Here is a 23,443-nt window from a genome sequence, read left to right as displayed (position 1 = left end):
GAAACATTGAATACGTATATGACCACGGTTACAATATACATAAGAAGTACTAACACATACTTTCATGTTACATTTATGCACTTGTAACCTTGAATGCATAATCATAAATGTTTATTCCCTAATTTTAAGGCAGCTCTAATTGGCAACTAAGTTTAAAGTAAATGGGATGGTTATTCAGTTACAATATCAAAATATACTTGCATTACAGATCAGAAGGAAGGCAGAGTTTCAAATGAGAGTGGTAATACAGACAGTGTCAGCATGTATATCGTAGGCAACACTTTAAGCTTAACCTCATCGCTGCTATTCTTATTTTTCCCCTGTGCTGGGCCCCAATGATAATGGGTGTGGTCGTGACGGAACCATTCCGTCATCAGCACAGCTCAACCGTGTCTGATGACGGAATGGTTCCGTCACCAGCATCGAAGGGGCTAAACAATCATCACACTATAACTCTCTTTAGCTATTTAGATATTAACGCTCCAGTAGTGCAGATTAAGCTCAGCTGTGCGTCCAGGCATATGGCGATATACAGGGTCTTATTTTCTTTCCCTTGTCCTATTCCCCTTTCCCAAGGCTTTTGGTTTAATTCCACAAAAGTATTGAAGAGTTGGCTGTGGGTTTGGTGGCGATGCGATGTCTGGAAAATATCCTTGCTCTTGTTAGATCTGGATTTCCAGGTTAGTCTGTCTTGAGAGCATCCTATACATCGCAGCCCATCTCATTCATGTCATGAAGAAATAGGATCACATCACCCTCATCCTGAGGGAGCTCCAGTGACTTCCCTTGCCAGGCTTCACCATCTTTAAAACCAACTACATCATCATCCAGAAAGTCATCAAAACCTGCAACCATGCCTGCCCGGCTGGCAAACTCACCATCCTTGGTGGCTCTCAGCAGCCAGGACACCTTCAGACTGGAATAAAGCAAGTGTAAAAAAGAAAGATAACAAGATAACAAGCCTTTTCCATCTACACACAGGGAGCACCATGCTTGTATCCATCACTAAAACCCCAAACCTGCTCAAATGAGGAAGAAGTTGAGGAATCACCTCTTCACCTCTTCATCACTTCAACACCTCATCCTGGTGCAATAACAGCCCACAAACAAGCTCCCTCTCCGGTCACTTGTTGATTGGATCCTTGATTTGAGCCTCTACATCCTTTTGGACACGTTTGGACTATGCAAATGCCGCAAACATGCGTTTCAGATACAGAGGACTGCAGCATCAGAAGAATTGTGCCGAGTGGGGAGCACAGAAAAGAGGGCATCCTGGAAAGATCTTCACAGCCCTTTAAAGGTCTCTCCTAAAGTGAGGAATATTTAAAGAAATAATATGTGGAGAGGAGTTGGCCTAACGGCTAAGGCAGTCGACCTCAAACATGGGGAACCGGGCTCGAGTCTCGGCAAGGACGCACAACAACCTGTGATTCTGGGAAAATCACTTATTCTCCTCATGCCTAACAAAAATGGATGTGTACTCATGTTACGAAAGTGGTGTTCGTGTAAAGCGCTCTGATACCCGATACTTTCGGGTCAATTTTACGCTATATAAAACTCAGTAAAAAAACAAATATATATATATATCTTTGTAAAAGCCTTGACAAACTAGCCTCAAAACTTTGGACTAGTTCAGCAAGCATCCAAACCCTAAACCCGCCTGAAAAATCAGTTGATTTCCCCAATAGACAAATTAAGATTGAATGTCTGAAGTTTGCCACAAGGAGGCACACACATTAGTTCATATTGTAGCAGAATCATCCTATATTGGCTCTCTCTGTTCTCCTGATATTTTCTCCAGTACATCTAGCGAGGAGTCCTGCTTCTTTTCCTGCTTTTCAGGATAAAATGAGCAGTGAGTCCAGCATGGGGAGTTATAGAGGACAGGCTGGCTGTTTAAAGGCGGGTATCCCTAAATTTATATTTAGTAGTTGTGATTCTGGCATGTCCTTGAACTGGCAAATCAGAGCAACTGTAAGAAGATTTTTTTCAGTTATCCTTTTTTTTAGATCACTCAGGCCTTTTTGTAAATTTCCATCACAAAGACATTGTAGTGGAAGCAGCCATAACCCAAATGCTCTTTATACCAGATGCTCTCACCTTCTATTGCATAAATTGCAACAGGTACATAATAGACTTAGACCGATCTTTCGAGATTTCATAAAGAAGATGTTTCTGCCTCCAGAAGAGCTCCCTACTGGCTGCAAGTTAAAGCTCGGATAACTTGTGAAACTGCAGGTCTAGGCTGTAGATGTTTGCATGTGTTAGCCACAAGTTATGGTTCGAAGGCTTGAGGCGCGCCAGGCAGCTGCCTAGCATGCTGTGCCCTGAAACAGGCCCTTTTAAAGCCCTTTTTTCTGTGAGCCAGTCCATGCTGCTGCTGTTATTTCAAGATTAAACACCTGTATCATTTATGTTTAACCACTAAAACCAACTTCGATGTTAATATCTTCTTTAATACGTGTTCCACAAACCAATAGGTAATTACCGTCAAACAACTATAAATGTTCCTCTGTAGCAATATTTATGTGGTTCCTAAACTCAGCCCCAGATCATTAGCTCCCCACAAACATAACCACGGTGGAACATGAAAGCATCTCTAGCTGACTTGTCAATTTATTAGAAATGGAAAATAGATTCCTCTTCTCTGCATCTACCTTGGTGGTCAGTGGCTGCAAAGGGTGATAAAGGTAGAAATCATTGCAAGACAGCACAATGCTTATGCAAAGGTATAACTATAACTTTGGCAATTAAAATAAGAAAAGAAAGCACATGCTTCTATTTGCAAAGTCAAAGCATCTACATTTCACAGTGGCCCTCGACTGCACATGTACAGTTGTTCCATCCGCTGTAGAAGTCCAGCATCTGCGGCCCGCCCACATCCATAATGGTTTTGTGGCGAGGGACCACAGGGGTTTGTAGGCTGAGCACATGAGGAATATTCCACTCGCTTTATCCATCCACAACCACAAAGTCAGCATGCAAACATTTACAAAGCCTGCATCCTTTCCAAACACCTTCCAGCCACCCATGTACAGGCCACCTCTAAGCACAAATGCAGGAAAAACCAGAGAGCCGCACATTCAACACTCCATATCTCAGCTGAGGCGGTCTCCACACTCCTGTTAGCCCTAGTCTCCTGAGCCTTATCATCTCCAACAACCTTAATATGCATTGGAAACCCATTTTCTTTGTTTGCAAAAGTGTCTAGGCAAATTCAATTCTATAGAAGGGGATTTTGTGTCCAAGCTTACTGTACAAAGACCGGGCCACTGGCGGTATTGATAAAAGTGTGTGTGTGTTGTGCGTGGGCAGAAGAGTGTGTGTGTTGTGCGTGGGCAGAAGAGAAAGTGTGTGTGTGTGTGTGTGTGTGTGTGTGCGTGCGTGCGTGCGTGTGTGTGTGTGTGTGTGTGTGTGTGTGTGTGTGTGTTTGTGCGTGTGTGTGAAATATTTATCCTTTTAAAGTGCAATATTAATTTCTCAGATAATGTTATGAGCCTAATTTACAGTTGGGTGCTAATGAAATAGCCTCTAAATTCTGGAGGAATTGCTAAAACTAGAAGACAATGCACAGGCACAATTTCTTTGACAATAGCTCTGGCAACACGTGCAATCTCCCATGGATGCGGTGCTTACTTCAGAAAAGAAACGAGGTATCCTTATTACCCACCTCACTCTGATGAAATCATACCTCCAGCTTGTGGATGGTCCTTGGAGTACCAAGTATGGCAAGGCGTAAGATAAGTCTAAATATGTATTTGGCACCCTTACCATTAGAGTCATTAATTCAAATTTATTTATGAAGACTGAATATGTAATCATCCGAGCTCAAGTGGGTACAAGGAGCGTGCAAAGTCATTTTTGCAACCTTTGGGAATTTCTATAGAAAGCTACACACCTTCATGAAGTGTGCAACATTCACTTTACTCCATTTGTGTGAACATTTGTCCTTTTGCCGCAATTTATGTCACGTATATTCTTATTTAAATGTAGAGAAATATAATTCACAGACAATAGTGAGGGCCTCAAAGAGAGTTGCAGATGTCCCGGTCGGTGTCCTCCATTTTCCTGTCTCGTTTAGAAGTGGAGAATTCACTTCCTTTCTGATGGTGATGCCTTGGCCATCGCTACCGCTAGGAGCCCCTGTGGAGCTGGCATGCCACCACAGGAAGGTCAGCTGCACAGCATCAGATGGCTCACATCTTATAATAATAATAATAATAATAATAAAGAGCTTATAGAGCGCTCAGTAACGCCATCACGGCGTGTCCCCGCGCTAAGCTACCAGAGAACCTGCCAAAACAGCCAGCTTCTATGCAGAATATAGGTGAGTTTTGAGCATAGCCCTGAAACGCAGTTCATTGTCCTCCAGTCGCAGCACAGGAGGTAATTTATTCCAGTTTTGGGCTGCAAGTAGCGCAAAGGAACGTCCTCCTATTCTCGCCTTCCTAATCCTGGGGACTGTCAGCAGACCGGTGCCTTCTGAGCGGAGGGTCCTGGTAGGCTCATAACGGCTGACTAGGTCCTTCAGATATGCTGGTGAGTTGTCCCAGACAATACGGTGGCAAAAAAGAAGGCACTTAAATAGCACACGCTTCTTCACCGGCAGCCAATGAAGCGCATCCAGCGCCAGTTGTGAACTAGCTCTCCTGGGTCTTCTTAACACCAGTCTGGCGGCGGAGTTCTGGATGACTTGTAGGCGACCTATGCTGCCCTCGGTTGCCCCAAGGAACAGAATATTGCCATAATCCAACCGCGAGGTCACTAGTGCCTGCGTTAGAGTTCTTCTGGCTGATATAGGCAGGAGGTCTAAGGTTTTGTTTAGGGTCTTTAGGACTCCAAAACATTTGCCCACCAGGCGCCTTATGTGGCCTTCATAAGAGAGCGAAGGGTTCATCCAGATTCCCAGATTCTTAGCCTCCTGACATGGTATGGGGGTAGGGCCCAGGCATGACGGCCACCACTCATCCGACCATTTTTCGCTTTTTCCCCCTACCACCAACACCTCTGTTTTGGAGCCATTGAGTTTTAAACAATGGGCATCCATCCACTCTGCTAGTGCCTGCATACAAGATTTAAAATTTTTTGGGGTGTTGGCGGTGCTCTGAGAGAGGGAGATCAGCAGCTGAGTGTCGTCAGCATACGACACTAGTTCCACCCCAAAAGAGTGTACAACTTTCGCCAGGGAGGCCATGTATAAATTAAAAAGAGTGGGGCTCAGGGCCGAGCCCTGGGGTACTCCCTGGTCTAGTGACATCTCCCTTGAGCGGCATGTCCCCTGCTGAACCTGGAAACATCTCTCTGTAAGGAAAGATTGTAGCCAGCCCAGCGCAGGACCCGCGACCCCAGCTTCGTTCAGACACCGTAGCAGGATGGAATGCGCTACGGTGTCAAAAGCCGCGCTTAGGTCTAGCATGATGAGGGCCATTGTGTGACCAGCATCTGCCCCTGCTCTTAGAGTTTCAGTGGCTCTTAGGAGGGCCGTCTCTGTAGAGTAGCCTGCCCTAAAACCTGATTGTGAGGAGTGGAGTAGATTACATTTTTCCAAGTGCTCCGTGAGCTGAGCATTAACCACCTTCTCGGCTACCTTCGCCACGTACGGCAATAAGGAAATTGGTCTGAGGTTTTCTAATACCTCCATGCTGACATTGGGTTTTTTCCTTATTGGAAGTACAGTGGCCTTCTTCCACTCTCTGGGGACTTGTTGAGTGGAAAAGGAGGTTTGAAGGACGTGCCTAATGTGAGGTTCCAAGGCTGTCAGACCCTCAGATAAGACCCAGGCAGGGGCCGGATCATTGGGGGAGCCGGACTTGACGCTCCGACAGATGGTTGATAGCTTGTCAGCTGCCGGAACCTCGAAGGTTAGAAGTGAGGAGTCCGGGACTGCCAATGAGCAGTTTGCTCTAAAATCAATGCCCTTAGCTGGAGTATGGGAGAAGGAAGCATAAATCTTCTTGACTTTACTAGAAAAGAAGTCAGCGATTTTATTACATCCCTCCTTGGAAGGATTTACAGGGGAATTGGAGCTAGAAACCAGCGATATTTCTTTATATATTTTAAACAGTTCCCGTGAGGAGCTCTCGGCGTCCTCAATACGAGTCTGAAAATATTTGGCTTTAGCTCTACGCACTGCATATTGATAGCTCCGGTGTGCTGAGCTGTAGCTATTTTTAGCTTGCTCACTCGGATTCCTTCTCCAGGTTCTTTCTAGCTTCTTGCATTTGGATTTGGTTTGCTGGAGTTCAATCGTGAACCATGGGGCAGTGCGTTGTCTACCAGTTCTAACTTTGCCTTTGCACATAGGAGCTAGCTCATCCAGGGTGGCAGTGACAAGTAGGTTAAACTCCTTATTCGCCTGGTCACTATCCAGCGCACTTATTAGTTGAGCTTTCTGGATGGAGCCCACAAAGTTTTCTTTGGAGAATTGTCTCCATTTGCGTTTCATAAAGTAACCGTCCCCATTGTCTTTAGTCCTCGAGGTCTGGTAAAAACAGTGAAAAGGGACCAGAAAGTGGTCAGTCCAAGGGAGCTGACGGGGAGTGAGTACTTTTATTTTATCCCAGCTCGCAAAGATGGGGTCTAAACAGTGACCCTTCTGATGCGTGGCAGTTGTACTTAGCAAAGTCAACTGTAGTTCCTGTAATACAAGGCGAACATCCTCTGCCTCCTTCTGAGCAGGGTCCTCTAGGTGTAGATTCAGGTCACCCAATATCAGAACCTTGTTATGTTTAATGGCAGTCTGAGTAGCCCCTTCAAGTAGGCTGCTACGATAGCAACAGTGCCCCCAAGAGGACATCCCTAGCACTTCAGGGGCATTGCTTTTTTTTTGTTTCAGAGAACTGGATTTTATCTCTGAGAAATCAAACAGAATGATCGCTGAGGGAACATAACCTGTCATGCTGTCTAGTATTGCATAGTTTAGGGGGTCCCACTCTGTTGGTGGAATACTTTTGGGGACTATTTCTAGTTAGTTTGGGGGATCTCTAAGACTAACCGGTTGGCCATCTGAAAGCCGGAGGAGGCAGGGCCTCAGCTGTCTTACCTGGTTGGTAAAACATCTGTATTTTTTTTACGTGAGGCTTTTTGGTGTTTTTTACTGAACAATAGCATTGTAGTTTTAGAAAAGCTCTTAAAAGATAAAGTTGCAACAAAGCTGCATTTATTGGTCAGTAGGCGAAGAAAAGTTCGGCAAAAGGTGAACTTGCAGATAAAAAGTGTGCATGGGTTCATTTAGTGTAAAATAAGCAGTACATAAATTCATAGGAAAACAAAATAAAAGAAACCCTTTGCAGAGTTCCCCCTGCCCGCTCCATAGAAAACCATAGGAGGGAAGGAATAAAGAGTACTGAGTATTTGGGTGGGGAGACACAGGGACTGATAGTTAGAGGGAGGTGCCAAAGTATCGCTATCCGACCGCAGACCCAATGGCTTTCGAAGAGATGCAGGGATACCTGCAGCTTGGCCTAGGAGTACTTAAGGAATTCTTCCCCCATCGCGCCGAGAAGCCTGCGCATTAATGTGAATCCTATCGCCCACTATCGCTACTGAAATTATGATGGCAAAATTCTTGTCAAAATGATCGCCAACCACCTTAAACCTGATTTAGTCCAGCCTGATCAATCAGGTTTTGTCCTGAGTCACTCCAGGGCTTATAATCTGTTTACCTACATTCATGCAAGACCTTAATCTGGCACTAGATGCCACTGCTGTCTCCCTGGAAGCGTCTAGGCATTCGATTTCTTGGACGGGAGATATCACCAACCAAGTTTCTCGCATCTTTTGTCGATGGCAGCTCGACGACATCCTCCACGGCGCAGCCTTGCAACTCCTTAGAACGGATACATCGCCAGCTGCGCTGCATCCTCGATGCCCATACTTTGCATCACAAACCCCTGTCGAGAGGATCCTCCATGACAAGCTGCCGGACCCCGCACAGCATCCTCGTCCCCTCTCGGAGCCAAAGCATCACTTCGACTGTGTGACACATCTTTGCCTCGAATCCACACAATCCTCTGCAATAAAGATGTAAGGCACTTTGTTCAGTGGGCCTCACCTGGTCCCTGTAGCCTGCCCATGCTCAATCGCGGTCGGCCTGAACTTGTGGCTTTGTCCCGGTCCAGCACAACCATATATCCCTTGTTGGTGATTGTGCTTTTTGGCACTATTTTTCCCTAAAACTTTAAAATTCTATATTTCCGATTCTAATAATTGGATTTTTCTCATGTGCCAAGAGGTGCCCAGAGATGCTCATAAGTCATTCTCAGCCAGCCTCACACACGGCTTGCTCTCTGAGGCTCAGAACAGACAACTAGCCATTTTGACTAATGCCCGGTGGAGCTCCCTTGCGAGCTAAAGGGGAGATGGACTTTGGATTTCCTCCTTAGCCATCACCTACCCAGCCGGACTTTGGGCAAACTCTCCTGACCTTACCTCCCCCTCCATCTTCCCCTACCTCCACCCCACTCCGCTCTACTCATACCCTCTTGCCAGCTACTGACCTTTGCCCTCACCTGTCCTTGCCATGTTGTTCTGTGAACTTTTTCCCTCGCCACTTGAGACCTAGCTATTTTGGCTGATGCCCTATGGAGTTACCTTGTTTGGCTAAAGGGGTGATGGACCATGGATTCCCTACTTGGACGTCACCGACCCAGTCGGTCTTTAGACAGACTTCCTTTCATCTCTCCTGTCGTCTCTTCCCTCATCCTCCCTCTTCTCACCTCCCCTTTCCCCCCTCCACTATTGTTTTCTCTCCTTTCTCAATGTATTGCTTATTTTTTGACGGAATGTGTAATTGTGATCATTTCCTGTTACACTGTGGAACCTAATGTAAAGCGCTCTGACACCTTCGGGTCTAGCCAGCGCTAAATGAAACTCTTTAAATAAATAATAGATAAATAAAATAATAAAATCTCTTCCCTGTTTTGCTGGAGGATGCCCCAGTCAATTGTGGATTGTATTGTCTACTTTACTCCCAACTCACAGCCCGAGCCCAGATCAATAGTACCCTCTAGAGATCCATAGCAGTTTCCTGATCATGTTTTCACTAGCACTGGAGCATCTCGTGGCTAAGCTCCATCATAATTACTCAGATAATATGTTAAGATACACCGACGGGGCAGGCATGTTCAAATATTGGTACATGTGGACAACCTGACCCTCTCTCTTAGGAACCCTGGTTGATGCCTGTAGGAAATGGACTATTTTTGGGGCACTGACACCCATATCGATTGCGTGTGCTCTGACCACTAAAACTCAGCAAAATCGGCTACCCTCCTGACTGGCATATTTAACTAACATATAACACTCCAGACACTGTTATATACGTTTAGTCTGGGCCTGCATGTTAAATGTCACTAGTAGACTGTACCCCATACTGTGCTACCACTAAATGCAAAGCATGTCTCCAGGCTTGCCCTTGCAGCTGAGGGAGGCAAACAGCCAATTTGATTTGGCAAAATAAGCCTTTTGCCTAGCTCAAACACTCCTTTTTAATACTCGTAAGTCTGTTTCACTGATTAACCAGGGAATTCATCATCTGCTGTTCATCCTGCACTCACCAGATCCTCCACCTCGCGACATCCCACTGCCTCCCATGGGAATACCAGTTATGCTGTTTCCCGACATATCCGTTTTTCTTTCCTCCCCCATTTGATAAAGTTCTCATTTACAATAGAGCAAGATTTGCATTTTATAAGTCCACTATTATACTAATTTTGGGATGATACATTTTCTTACCAGTTTGAGGAGAGGTTAGAGCAGGGTTTAACTCTGTACCTTCCAAGCAGATCCCAAAAATTTGAAACATTCTTTTCTTCTGGTGTAATCTGTTGTTCCTATACAGATTGTCTGTGCCAGTATCAAATGTCAAATTTCAAATTAAAGATACAATCTTCAGACCCACCATCACGACATAGGACTATTGACTTTCCCAGGCTCAGTGGATCCACCTACTTTGTTATGAGTCCTGTTGCTTTCTGATTAACGAATGACAAGAGTTTACAAAGTGCCATTTTGCTTCTCCACAGAAGCAATATTTTCTTCTATATCTCTTCTCAGCTATAGAACATGAACCTGAATACTGTCAACCTGCATGGGTTCTACCTCTTAATCCTATTTTCCTTTGCTTCTTTTCCATTAATAAAGGGGACACTATGGGACCAATTAGGATGGTTGAAGGCCCACCACCGCCAGGACGGCGGTGGCGGTCCTTCTGCCATCACTAAGCAATTTACCCACTGCCCAATAAGGATGGTGGTGGGTACTGCGGTGGACGCAAAGTTCGACCGCCACTACACCGCCAAAGGCAATCGTACTGATTGCCTGGCGGACGATGCAGGGTTCCAAAAATGGTGGCAGTGGCTAGCAGGCACCCACCACCAAATTAGGAGGTTGTGAGGAAAGGCTGGCGGGGAAGGGGGTTGGGGGCCCATTGTGGGCCCCCCTTGTTCCGGGGGGAGGTGTTGCTGCACTGGGGGATACCCATGCATTTCCCTGCACTGGGTGTCAGGCCACACAGTGCAGGGAAATGCAGTGCATGCCATTTTAATATTGCAAATGGTGCTGCAGCCAGCAGCACCGTCCGCAATGTTAAAGGCCCGGGATGCGCCCACCAGTTTGCATCGTAATATGTGTGGTGGGACCACCGCATTACTGGCGGGCGGTCCCAACCACCGCAAAGATAGCAGGCGGACTCTATTAGCCCACCATCGTAATGAGCCCCTATGTCTTTTCTTTAAGTGTCTTTATGTTATACCTTTAACGTCTACTCAACATTTTCACAAAGTTAGTCCACACCCCATACTACACTGGCAATAACGTATATTAATCCAAATGGAAGTCGGATTGAGTCTCCTTGCATTACTCCATCTTTGCGGCCAATCTCTCGAAGTGTATCACACAGGAAATCTGATGTAGAATGGAAGTAAGTCCACAAGCACAGGTAAGCTTTAGTTGAGCTTTATTGCAGCACAGAGATAGTAGGTCAGCTCCAAGTCCAACCAGGGCTCCAACTGCCAAGAAGGCAGGGAGAGCGCTCCAGAATACAGAACACCAGAAGGGATCTAGAGTGCAGGCTCAAGAGAGAGCAAAGCACTGTACAACATATCTCCTCTCCTTGCAGTAAAATAAAAGACAAAGAGCAACAGGAAAGGAACTGCTAATGTACATAGTCATTCAAATACATAGGTGGGCGTCGGGAGCGAGGGCTCCTCAAACAGACATCAGATAAGGAAGAGGGAGGAGGAGCAGGAGTACAAGGTACGGAAGGAGAATCAGGAGTAGTAGAACTGAAATCAAGAACAGGCCTATTAGGGTAGGTACCCGAGGAAGTGGAGGCATCACCACCACCCACCTCCCTCCGACTAGCTGACAGTGAAATGGGAGCAGCAGGAGAACCAGAGGACAATAAGTAGCCATTACAACCATCTACATTGGCAGGAGGCAGGTCATCAGAAGAAGAGGCTTTACGTTTCTGGTAGAGGGCAACTCTCCGGTAATTCCAGCTCTCACCATTGGATAGGACAACGAAATTAGGAAAAACCTTCCTAACCTTGTAGGGACCCCTAAATTTACTAAGGCCCTTAGCAAGTCTGCCCGGCTTAACCTTGACTAAGTCCCCCACGGAAATGGGAGAGGAGGTACTGTCATGGACCAAAGGGACTTCACAGCCAGAGTTCAGCCAAGAAGGGGTTAATTTGCTTGCTGGTGACCGACCCCGCATTAACTCAAAGGGAGACTTTTCACCTGACTTGTGGGGTGTGGAGCGGTAAGCCCAAACCAACTCCTGGACACGCTCATTAGAAAAGGAGTCAGATTCCACAAACATTTGAATCACGCCCTTAACCAGGCGATTCACCCTTTCGCAAATGCCATTCCCCTGTGGGTTGTAAAGACTCGTCTTCTGATGCCTGATGCCACAATCATTAACAAAAGATGCCATCTTAGAGGACGTGAGTTGCGTCCCGTTGTCAGAAATGAGAACGGAAGGATAACCCTCGTTGTTGAAAGTTCCCTTCAAAAACTTAATAGTAGCATCTGTAGTGATTTCCTTTACAAACTGCACACATAACCATTTTGAAAAACAGTCGATAAGGACAATTGCAAACCGGTGATCGCTAGGAAGCTCATACATGGGGCCTATGAAGTCAATGCAAACACTGTGCCAGGGAGTATTAGCAAAAGAAATCTTGTGAGGGGAGTGGGAGCCTAAAACTTTGAGGCGCTTCTCACCCTCCTTACAAAAATTGCATTTCGATACACAATCCACAGCGTCATTATCAATAGAGGGCCACCAGAAATTCAATTTGACACGACGTTGCGTGAGGCTTTGACCCAGGTGTCCCTCATGAGCCAATTCTAGAATTCTCTTTCTCAACAGAACAGGGGGAACAAAACGATCACCCCTCATGAGAATATCTTTACCCTCTAAGGAAAGTTCATCCAAAATTTTTAAAAAGGGCCTGACCGAGGGATTTACTGCACTTTCCCTCCTGGGACCATTAGCAATGAGACTGATGACGGCCTTCAAGGTCAGATCCTCCTCCATGCCTTTGGACCAGTCATCACGAGTAAATGTGCCCCCACATACAGACAAGACATCCTCTATTACAGCAACTGCGAGATCATCGGACTTGGTCCCAGAACAACAGTCAGTGGAAGGCATAGGGAGCCTAGACAGACAGTCCGCTTGGATGTTTTTCCACCCATGAATGAATTCAACCTCACACTGGAAGTCCTGTAGCCGAGAAGCCAGTCTCGCCAACCTGGGAGAACCTTTACCAGCTCCACCAGGAGCAAGGATGTTGACGAGGGGTTTGTGGTCAGTACGTAGAACAAATTTATAACCCCATAAGTAGGTTCGAAAGTAACTTGTACCCCAGACCGCAGCAAGAGCTTCGCGCTCAATTACTGAGTAGTTAGACTCAGAAGAGGACAAAGGTCTAGAAGCGAATGCGATTGTCTTTTCGACACCACCATGTTTCTGTAGGAGAACAGCGCCCAACCCAATGGCACTTGCATCTACCATCAAGATGGAGGACCGAGTAGTGTCAAAAGGGGTGAGGACATTGGCAGATTTGAGTTCCTTCTTAATCAAATTGAAGCATGATTCGTGATCAGAGGTCCAGTTAAACTTGACACCCTTTTTGAGCAAGGATCTAAGAGAAGCTGTTTTAGAGGCAAAATCTCTTACGAATTTCGAGTAGAACTCGATTAAGCCCATAAAGGACCGAAGTTGATCTTTATCAACCGGGGAGGGTGCAAGTTCAATGGCCTCAATCAAATTCTTTTTGGGTTTAATGCCATCCTCTGACAAACAAAAACCAAGGTATTCTATTTCCTTCAAGAGAAAAGCACACTTTTCTTTCCTTAAAGTCAAACCAGCCTCATCTACTCTATGTAAGACATCCTGTAAAATTTTATTGTGTTCCTGTAAAGAACTACCATAAATCAAAATGTCGTCTTGAAAAAATAACACTTTGTCAAGACCCTTAAAGACTTCAGAGACAAGTCTCTGGAACACGCTGGCAGCTGAGACTAGCCCAAAAGGTAGTCTGGTAAATTGGAAGGTGCCCTCACTAGTGATAAAAGCAGTTAAATGCTTTGAGCTATCGTCCAGACAAATTTGGTGGTAGGCGTGCTTAAGGTCCAGTTTACTAAAGAACCTTGCACCTCTAAGGGTTGACACCAGTTCGGAAATGTTGGGGAGAGGAAACACATCCGCTACCACGCACTTATTGAGAGAGCGGAGATCCACACAGAACCTGATTTTGTTGTCCGGTTTCTGCGAGATCACAACAGGCGAAATCCACGGAGATGCTTCAATGGGCTCAATAATCCCCCCTTGGAGCATTTCCTCTAGCGTAGCCTTGACCTCATCTCTCAAAGCAAAGGGCACTCTTCTAACCTTGTGCTGTACAGGCAAACTTCCCTCTTTGAGAATTATTCGATGAGAGTATCCAATAAGTTCACCTAACTGGTCTCTGAACACATTTTTAAATCTGGCCAAAATGTCTTCTACAGATGAAGTCTCAACTATGGAAACTGGATTATCTGACCTGGGATCAACTACTATATGGAGATCGTATTGGTGATGACGGCCCAAGATTGCTGGACCGTCAGCTGATATGTAAATTTTCCCATGTGCTGACCTGCCTTTGAAAACAATTTCGGCTTCAAAGAAACCCAGCATGTCTATTCTCTCCCCCTGGTAACCAGACGGGAAGATGTCGCACACTTTCAAAGCTCTTTTCCCCCAAACATTTTCCAACAGGGAAAAGGGAATTATGGTCCATTTCGACCCTGTGTCAACTATGAGTGTAACAGTTTTGCCATCTATTATAAAGTCATCCTTAAAAGGATTACCCCTCTGGTTATCACACGCACAGACAGTGTCAGTCAAAACTAAAATTTTGTTCACATCCCGTCTTAAAACATCGCATTCATCAACAACTGTAACTTTAGAGTAATTCCTATTCTTACACATTTTGGCAAAGTGTCCCGTTTTACCACACTTTAGACACTCTTTGTTATTTGCATAACAAAACTTCCCATCTAAAGGATGAGAAGAAGTACCACATCTTGAACACATTTTATGGTTATTCTTGTTGAGAGATGTTGCTTGCACATTCTTTCTTTGAAGAATGTAACCTTTTTTTCTGACAATTGCGATGGCAGCAGATTCTTCATCGCTATTATCACTTACAATACTTTTATGAGAGACTTCAGACACTTTGGACTCTAAGCCACTTTTTTGCAGTTCTCTCATGCATTTTTCACTTTCCTCTACAACTTTGGCCAGCTCTATTGCGTCTTTCAGTGTTGGGTTCTTAGCCGCCCAAAGACGTTCTTGCACCTTCCTATTGTTGGCTTGTACCACCAATTGGTCTCTTATTAGCTCGTCTGCCATTTGCCCAAAGTTACATTTAATAGATAATTCACGTAGTCTTGCTACGAATTCGTCAATGCTTTCCTCAGCCAATTGCTTATTCTTATAAAATTTATATCTCTGAAGAATGAGATTCTCTTCTTTGCCAAAACGAGTTTCAAGTCTTGTGACAGCTTCTTTAAATTCGTCAAAATCGGCTTGTGAACCTGCAGGCAGTACTTGTGGTAGGTATCTGAACAAACGCTGCCCCTCTTTGCCCAACGTGGTCATCAACAGTGCTTTTTTCCGTTTAGGCGAATAATCCTCACCATCTAGAGCCTCTATATAGTTATGGAACATAACTATCCAGTCTTCCCAAGCTATGGGAGGATTGCCTGGTTCTGACAAGAATTGAGGAGGAAGGGCAACATTGATTGATTGTGACATGACTAATGGCAAATGTCAGCAGATACTGAGAACAAAGTACACCTAACAGTGGAGCAAACAAAAGTATGAAGCAAATGCTTACTGTCAATGAAGCTGAAGGTCTGGATACTGCTTTGTCACACTCGTTTGTAGCGCTTTAAAATGATCGTTTTAGGCAGTACACATCAACTTATGTAGCGCTAAATGCTGTAAAGCGGAGCTGGGAGGCACTTACTGAAGTAAAGCGGAGCTGGGAGGCACTTACTGAAGGTTTCGCGTTGAACGCGAAGGTCTTATGCACCTCGGCGCGTTAAATCGGCGCGTTACCAAGGTAACTGTAAAGCTGTCCAAAATGGCCGACAACGTCGAGACGTCGTGCGTGAGCGTCACGCGTCATACGCCGACGTTGCAAGTCAATAGCTTCTGCGCCCTCCACGAACGCGCTCAGAGGCAAAGCGTTGCCTAGCAACTCACCAACAGAGGTGGTTCGGGTGACGTCGCTGCTTGAGGAGATCGCGTTGCCAGGATACGCGTTGCAGCCGAAGGGACGTTGATGAAGATGACGTCACCGCTGCGCTGAAAGCAGGAAATGGGTATAAATGAGATACCGCAAGTGGTTCACCACGAAGTCGCTATCGCCGTAGAGACGGAGGGCACACTTCTTCATCAAAGCTGAATCACACGCGTAGATTCTTGATGGAGTTGAGGCACTACTTCTCTGTAAAGCGAGTTTAGGCTGCAGCGGACACAGGAGACAGTGGTCGGAGCTCACACCAACTCAAGTCGCCAAATGATGTAGAATGGAAGTAAGTCCACAAGCACAGGTAAGCTTTAGTTGAGCTTTATTGCAGCACAGAGATAGTAGGTCAGCTCCAAGTCCAACCAGGGCTCCAACTGCCAAGAAGGCAGGGAGAGCGCTCCAGAATACAGAACACCAGAAGGGATCTAGAGTGCAGGCTCAAGAGAGAGCAAAGCACTGTACAACAAAATCATACTACACTCTTTTTCTTAAGGACACTAATTTGGCTTACACAAGCATACCAGATCAGCAAAAATAAAATGTGACTCTCACTTCATCGCTAGGGAACACTTGCAAGTGCCTGGGTTGCATAAAATATACGTGGTATGGAGCAATGGAAATATAACTGAATTCCCTCATAAAGTGCATGAGGATTATGTAAATCTATAGATTTTGTTTTCATTACGGAAATATCTGAAACTTGTTTGTATATTAGAAAAGTTTGTTATTAACTAACATTTTGTATTTTCCTGTGCTAACTTAAATTCTTGATGTAAGTTACTCTACCTTCAATTCAGGCAGAGAAGATATTCTTACTTAATTGGCCCCTAACTAAATATATTCACAAAAATACAAAGAGACCAAGAAAAATAAGGACCCTAAGTTTCCCTTGGAGATTTCTAAACCATCAAATATATTGGTGGATTGAATCTGGTTGGCTGGGAAACACTAAGCAATGCAGGTCTCCAGGTGTCATTACATATGAAAGGCACATTTAGTGAGCAGAGACAGTATTTTCAGTGACACTGAAACCTCGCCTGAATGGAACCTTTACAAGCAAAATCCAGCAAGACTACACAATGTCAGAATAGGGTGAGTCCACATTGGATTCATTAGAACAATTAGCTTTTAAAATCCCATGGGACTCCGGATTACTTTAGTGATCCACAGTTGGAATGTTTGGCATTGATCTCTGAGGGGGTCATACATTGGCATTCCTGCTCTGCGATGACTGGTCCCCCACTGGCTGCACTGAGGCAACTAATCGATTCTTTTTCCATTTTACTGGTAGATCCAACATACAAGCCATGCCCCTCTTAGATGGCAGTCCATTTCACCAGGTGCTATGTTCTTAGAGTTATTCCAAACTGTCATAGTCGGGGGTATCTACCAATGAAAAGAGGGTGCTGATAGGTTTCTGTGGGTTCCAAGATAGAAGGTGTGCACAGTGATATCCAATCAAACGGGGTCGCTACTTTTATTACAGCAAATGGGGTTGACTAATGCCTAGGTAATACCTTGGTATGAGTAGTACTGTGGAAACTGGTCCACAACTAAATTAAATCACTAATAGTTTAGGAGGATTTGGGTTTTGTTTGAATTCTCTATATTTTTGCGGTTTGAGATGGACATGGTCTGACCCTCTAAATTACCTTCCCTAGATCGAATGCATAAAGCATTTTTCATTACACTTACTAGCGAGAGGGTACATTTAAAAAGTTGAGCTACCTCGAACCACACATAATTTAATTAATTCAATAAAATGTAGTGTTTCAGTCATCAACTTTGGGTGATGAAATGTCCATGGAACTTAGTTCCTCTCAGTTCTCAACCCTCTTCTATAGACATAACCTCTATCCATGTCCTAAGAAATATATGGTTCATACCCAGACCAGCTACAAGGAAAACGTGCAAAACATAAGATCGGTGTAAACGAAAAAATATATCTTACCATTTAAGTATTTAGAAAAGGATAGAATTTAAGAGAGATGGAGAAAAAGACACTTTAAAAATACCAATGTTTATCACTTAGTGAATAAGTTTGCGTTGCTGGTTAACTATTTTCTTATTTTTAAATTCTAAAAGATATTGCAAAAGCATCATTTAGTTTACATTATTGCGATAAGTTGTGACACTTGCATTAAACTCTCTTACCTTAGCTATCTTCACGAAATGGCTTAAGATTTCAGCCCTTATTTTCAAAGTTTGTGCTGTCAAAATTTCTCGCACAACCCAAAAGCTGACCTGGAGTAAAAATAAATATCGAATATAGTTATCAAACAACTCATCATTTTACATACATGAAATATATATTTATTGAATCAACTCAAGTTAGTATCACCACAATTTGACAGACGCTCAACACAGAATACCCGCTAAGATTCATATAAACAAGGATACCTTGGATGAAAGGGGTTAGTGCCCGATTGTCTAGAGAAAGTGTATTCTTGAGAGTACAGCCAATAGAGAAAAGTGCCTGGTAAAGTGTCTGAGTGTAAGTGCTCAATATTGTGTGGCACTAAGTCAATTTGACACTGAGAATTATTTAATTATTCATAGGTGCTTGGGAATTTAAAAACAGTGTGAGCACAACCCCTTGGAAGTGTTTTCAGATATATGTTTCTCTGCCACGCCAAAGCTCACTGTGCCCTGCTTCTGTGAGTACACACACATCAACGGTGCCAGGCGGCAATAAACAAAGCTGGCACTGAACTCTGGCAAACCCCCTCGGCATCGCCCCCCAGGGTTCTTTAAAACTGTTTCGGTGAACCGGATACTTTTGTGCATGGCAGCTTTTGAAATGCCACACTTGGAGAAACCTAAAAAGAAGTTATAATTCACAAGCTAGGTTCATTTGTAATCCAAGATACACGAACACGTTTGCCAACCAGCCACTGACAGAACAGAAACAGCTTCTTTAACTCCAGGCCCATAACACAGCCACTTCAACCTGGTGTAAAACCAAACTAAATAGAAAATCATCAAAATGTGTCCTCATTTTTTTCACCAGTGCAAAGTTTCGGTAATATGCCCCCTCCCCCAGAGTGATTGAGCAGATCACGAAAAGTGCTTTGGAAACTGATTAATCAAACGGTGAATCCGTTTATTTAGACCCAAAGCAATGCATAATGGGCATATTAATTGTTTTTGGTTTACCAGAATGTTTCATTTTCAAGTGCGCCAGCCTGCCGGCTTGGACAAACAAAACCACAAATCACTCACTTGACTGAATGAACGCATGACAGAGCTGAGCAAGAGAGGGTTGTTTTCTGCAATATTTTCACAAAATTACATATATTCAGCATAGTACATTTTACCTAGATCTCGTGCAACCTTTTATCTTGAAGACAGACCTTGCACAAAAAGTCACTTGAGAGACCAGCAGGAGACTGGTTCGAGGACAAGACATTTTTCAATAGCAGCAGCCCCTCCCCCATGGGTAAAAATCATGGTAAATGTCATGGTATTTGAAAAGGCGAGCCTTTTGCACATTTTCATAAAGCAAAATCCAGGAATTATGCCGGTGTAACAAGACATTCTCACAGGCCTACCCAAGATTCGGATCCTGCCGAAGCACATACCATGAGCTGGACTGTGGGCCTGGTGTGCAAAGCCTCAGTGAACTTAGACACTCCGAGATTCCCAAAATCACTGGGTTTGCAATCGAAAAAGGTTTTTTTTCTTATGTAGGGTTTCTAACTCCTAACATGGTCTTTTCGATCCATTATGACGCACAATCAAGAGGGGTTGTGAAAGGGAAGTCAGCTTTTAATTACGAGTCACAGTAGTATCTATGGTTTGAGAACCAATTGCAGCTGTGAATCATTGATCAGTTTCAAACACCCCAAAAGAAGTGATAACTGATACCCAAAGGGTGAGGGTCCCCTTTGTGAATAGTGTCGGCAGCCTTGCAAGGCAGCCCCCAAGGGTCTATTACCTGCTTGCGCTGTTTTCCCAACTGGGATTATTTTTCTTTTTGAAAGCAGCACCAGTCTAACATGCTCTGTTTAATTTTTATGTACCTTTAAAAATCCTTTTTGGGAATGCAAATACATGAACAGTGGCAGCTGTTCCTTGCAGGCCACCATCCATGCACTTTATAGCCAATAACATGTCGTCACAGATATAAAGATGCATAATTAATATTCATTCCCTCTGGGTCGCGCCGTCCTATTCAAAATGATGGCACTCCCAAGGTTTCTATGGGCCATATGTATCAAGGCAAAATGGGTTCGCAAACGCCGAAATTCGCAGAATTCCGGCGTTTGCGAACCCATTTTCGCTAAATGGTATGTATGAAACATTTTTGGTGCAAAATAAGGAATCGCTAAATTTGCCATTCCTTATTTTGCGATTGCATTTAGGAATTGCAAATTTTGCGATTCCTTCGATGCAATGTATCAAGGAAAAAAACATTCCAAAATGCCATTAAGGAATCGCAAATTACCACCAACTTCTAGTTGGTGGTAAGTTGCGAATTCTTTAAAAAAAAGCATTTTTTCAAAAATCAAAAGTTGCCATGTGACGCGTGTGCGCCATATGCGCACACATGTCATTTTCAGGGGTGCAGCAGGGTGTTCTTGAGACACCCCTGCACCCTTGAAATTCTTCTCAATTTGCGATTTGCAAATTGCGAATCGCAAATTTCCCATTCCTTCCTATTGGCCTCCTGGCCCATAGAAATGAATGGGAAAGTATTCCTTAATTGCGAATTCGCAATTAAGGAATATTAGGAAATCGCAAAAAAAATGTGATTTTCTTGATACATACCAATTTGCGATTCTGAAATAGTAATTTTTAAAAAATCGCTATTACAGAATCGCAAATTGGTACCTTGATACCTTACAGAACACTCCATTCCCAGTCCCTCACTCCTACTTCAAAGCGATTGACGTTGAAGTTAGTCATCTCCTCTGGGAGGGGAAACCTGCCCGCGTAGCCTAGCTTAAGCTGGTACGACGGCGGAATCGCCCTACCCAGTATCAAAACATATTATTGGGCATCGCAGCTTTTTGTGGTAAACCAGTGGTTTCATGCTCCGCAGGACAAACCTGTGTTTCGTATGAACAGACACACTCTCGGAACCGGGGGCGTTATGGATGCATTATATAACAAATCTTGTAAACACACTCTAATGGGACCCAATACACACACTGTCCACGTTTGGTTCACGGCGCTCCGAGCACTCGGCTGGGAGGGGGTCTTAATGCACATACACCAGTATGGACCACCCGGCACCTAGGAAGACTCTCACCACTTGAGGACAGACTACTGACAGAACACCTGACCAGAAAGGCCATTTCTCTGACGTATTGGAAAATAATCAATAACTGGTGAGATGCCACGGCCGCCCTTCACGAGAGGTGGCAGGCTGAGCTGGGGGGGCTGAACGAAACAGACTGGCAGGAGGCCCTTGCATCTCCACGTGAAATAGCCATACCCTCCAAATTACAACTAGTGCAACTAAAGATATTGCACCGAACATATTACACACGATTGACACTATACAGGGTGGGAAGGGGTGACAGTCCAATGTGCCTGAGGGATTGCGGGTCACCGAGTACTTTCTACCATACCTTGTGGGAATGCCCCAAAATTATGCAATACTGGGAGGCTATCATGAATACTATCACTATCACTATCACACAGGTTTGTAAACCTAATGTCTCCCCAGATCCCAAGCGATGTCTCCTCAACATTTGTGAACTGACGGACCTTAATCATGCGGCTCAAGACTGGTCGACCTTGGGTATGATGCTGGCTAAACTTAATATTGCTCAGCATTGGGGTGCGCCCACAGTCCCCTCGCATAGGCAGTGGTGTGGGGACATGGATAGAGCAATGGTAGCAGAGAAGGTAGTTTTTATCCACAAAAAATGCCCCAAGAAATGGACACGGGTGCGGGGCAAGTGGAATGTCTACAGAGGGAATAATTGTACCCCACCCCTCAAAGAGTCGGACTCAGACCTAAGTGACTAATAGACACTCTCACCACCTGCGTAGCTTATGAGAATGATGTATTCACAGTCTACATAGGAGGGGGGTATCTAAAATGTTGTTGTTTCTGTATTGGCGCAGCTGTGCTTACTATGTGTATTTACGATTTCTGGATTTTTGTAATCTGTAACAATTATTGGAAAAGAACAATAAAAATGTTTATATAAAAAAAAATTAATTGGCACCAGAGCAAGATGGCGGCAGACCGTTGAGCTCCGCTACCGCACGGAGCTGATGCTTATCTATTTGGCCTTTCTGAGACCATGCCCAGCACTCCCAAAGCTGGTCTAATGCCTTCATTTACTTTAGCGTCCTGGCTTGCTGGCAGGATCTCTTGAGGACTTGTCTAATTTGTCCTACTACTGCGGCAAAGCCCCTCGCATCCGCTAAATGCTGCCATTTTCTCGACACAATGCTCATGCTGCCATTCTCTGATATCAAAACAAAATTCTGCCCTTTGGGTGAACCAGTAATTTTCTAAAATGCTTCTGTATCTCTGACTACCTTCAGCATACTCTTGGAAAATCTGAACTTCTTGCCATATGCCTGCTACATGTTATGTTTAGTATTTCCAATGGTTTATACAGCTCACCTGCAGTGGTTTACCTAAACCTCTTCTAAGCTTGTGCCCCAATTGAAAGCTATACTTCATAACTGCTGCATTTGCTTATAGTCAATATGGAACAAACCTTATATGACAATTTATGTGACTGAAGGCAAGATTCTCTGCTTTGTTTGCCTTTAGATATTGTTCTCCATTGAAACCCTGGCTTTGAAGGTCTTGGTTTCTATTTCGACTGTTGACTTTGAGTGGTATATGCTATCGCAATGTTATGATGTGAGCTGTGGGCGGATTTTCAGGAGACCTTCTGTTCCCTTGACTCCTTACATTATGTAAGCTGGTGGGTACTATAAAAAATCAACGCTCCTCAAACTGTTGTGAAGAAATGTGTGTCTGTTGCGTGCAGTTCATCTTTTCAGCACATCATTTCCTGCTCTGTACAACTTTACTGTAATTTTACTTACCATTTATTACATGGGCAGGCTTTAAACATGTGATTGAACCTGAAAGGATGTGGATGTGATTATATAAGTAGTGGGACACTCTCAGGAGGTTTTCTGATCCCTGTTTCCTTGCATGTTCGTAAGCCATTGTGTACGATTGTAACATTTCTACTCCACATCCTGCTATGTAGATGTCTCCCTACCACATATAACTAATCGCCTTTCTCCGCCACATAGAATATGTCCTCCTGCGCAACTATATTGAACTTCCTCTCACCAATTACCTATTATATTGGCAGACTTTCTACTTTTAAAATGTTCTCACATCGATCAATGCACGTCTATCAAGATGGCAAGTGAACCTCTCAATCTTGCTAAAGCATCTTCCTCTGGTACCAAGCGCAAAAGAGTAAAAAATAATCCTCCTTCTCCGATCCAGTCATCTCCTAATCCAGTCTGGACACAATTTTAGAAGAAGTAGGTGCCCTTAAACCACTCATGAGTAGGCTTGGGCGGTAAATTCCGTTCAATTCGCGGAATTTGCAGGAATTTGGGTATTTTCGCATTCCACGGAAAACGCAAAATTGCCCAAAATTCTGCATTCCACGACTTCGCGAATTTTTTTGCTTGTT

General features: G+C 44.3%; 1 protein-coding gene across 1 annotated transcript in view; it reads right to left on the bottom strand.

Moving 5' to 3' along the window:
- Positions 1-23,443, bottom strand: part of RALGPS1 (Ral GEF with PH domain and SH3 binding motif 1) — a 1,949,641-nt gene that overhangs the window by 1,276,375 nt on the left and 649,823 nt on the right. The window contains exon 7 of the mRNA XM_086924714.1: positions 17,964-18,053. Coding sequence (XP_086780840.1) covers positions 17,964-18,053 — 90 coding nt within the window. The remainder of the gene's footprint in view (positions 1-17,963; positions 18,054-23,443) is intronic.

This window comes from Lissotriton vulgaris, chromosome 5, assembly GCF_964263255.1.
Source record: "Lissotriton vulgaris chromosome 5, aLisVul1.2, whole genome shotgun sequence".
Taxonomy (NCBI): domain Eukaryota; kingdom Metazoa; phylum Chordata; class Amphibia; order Caudata; family Salamandridae; genus Lissotriton; species Lissotriton vulgaris.
Note: the sequence above shows the minus strand (reverse complement) of the source record. Positions and strands in the feature narration are given on the sequence as shown.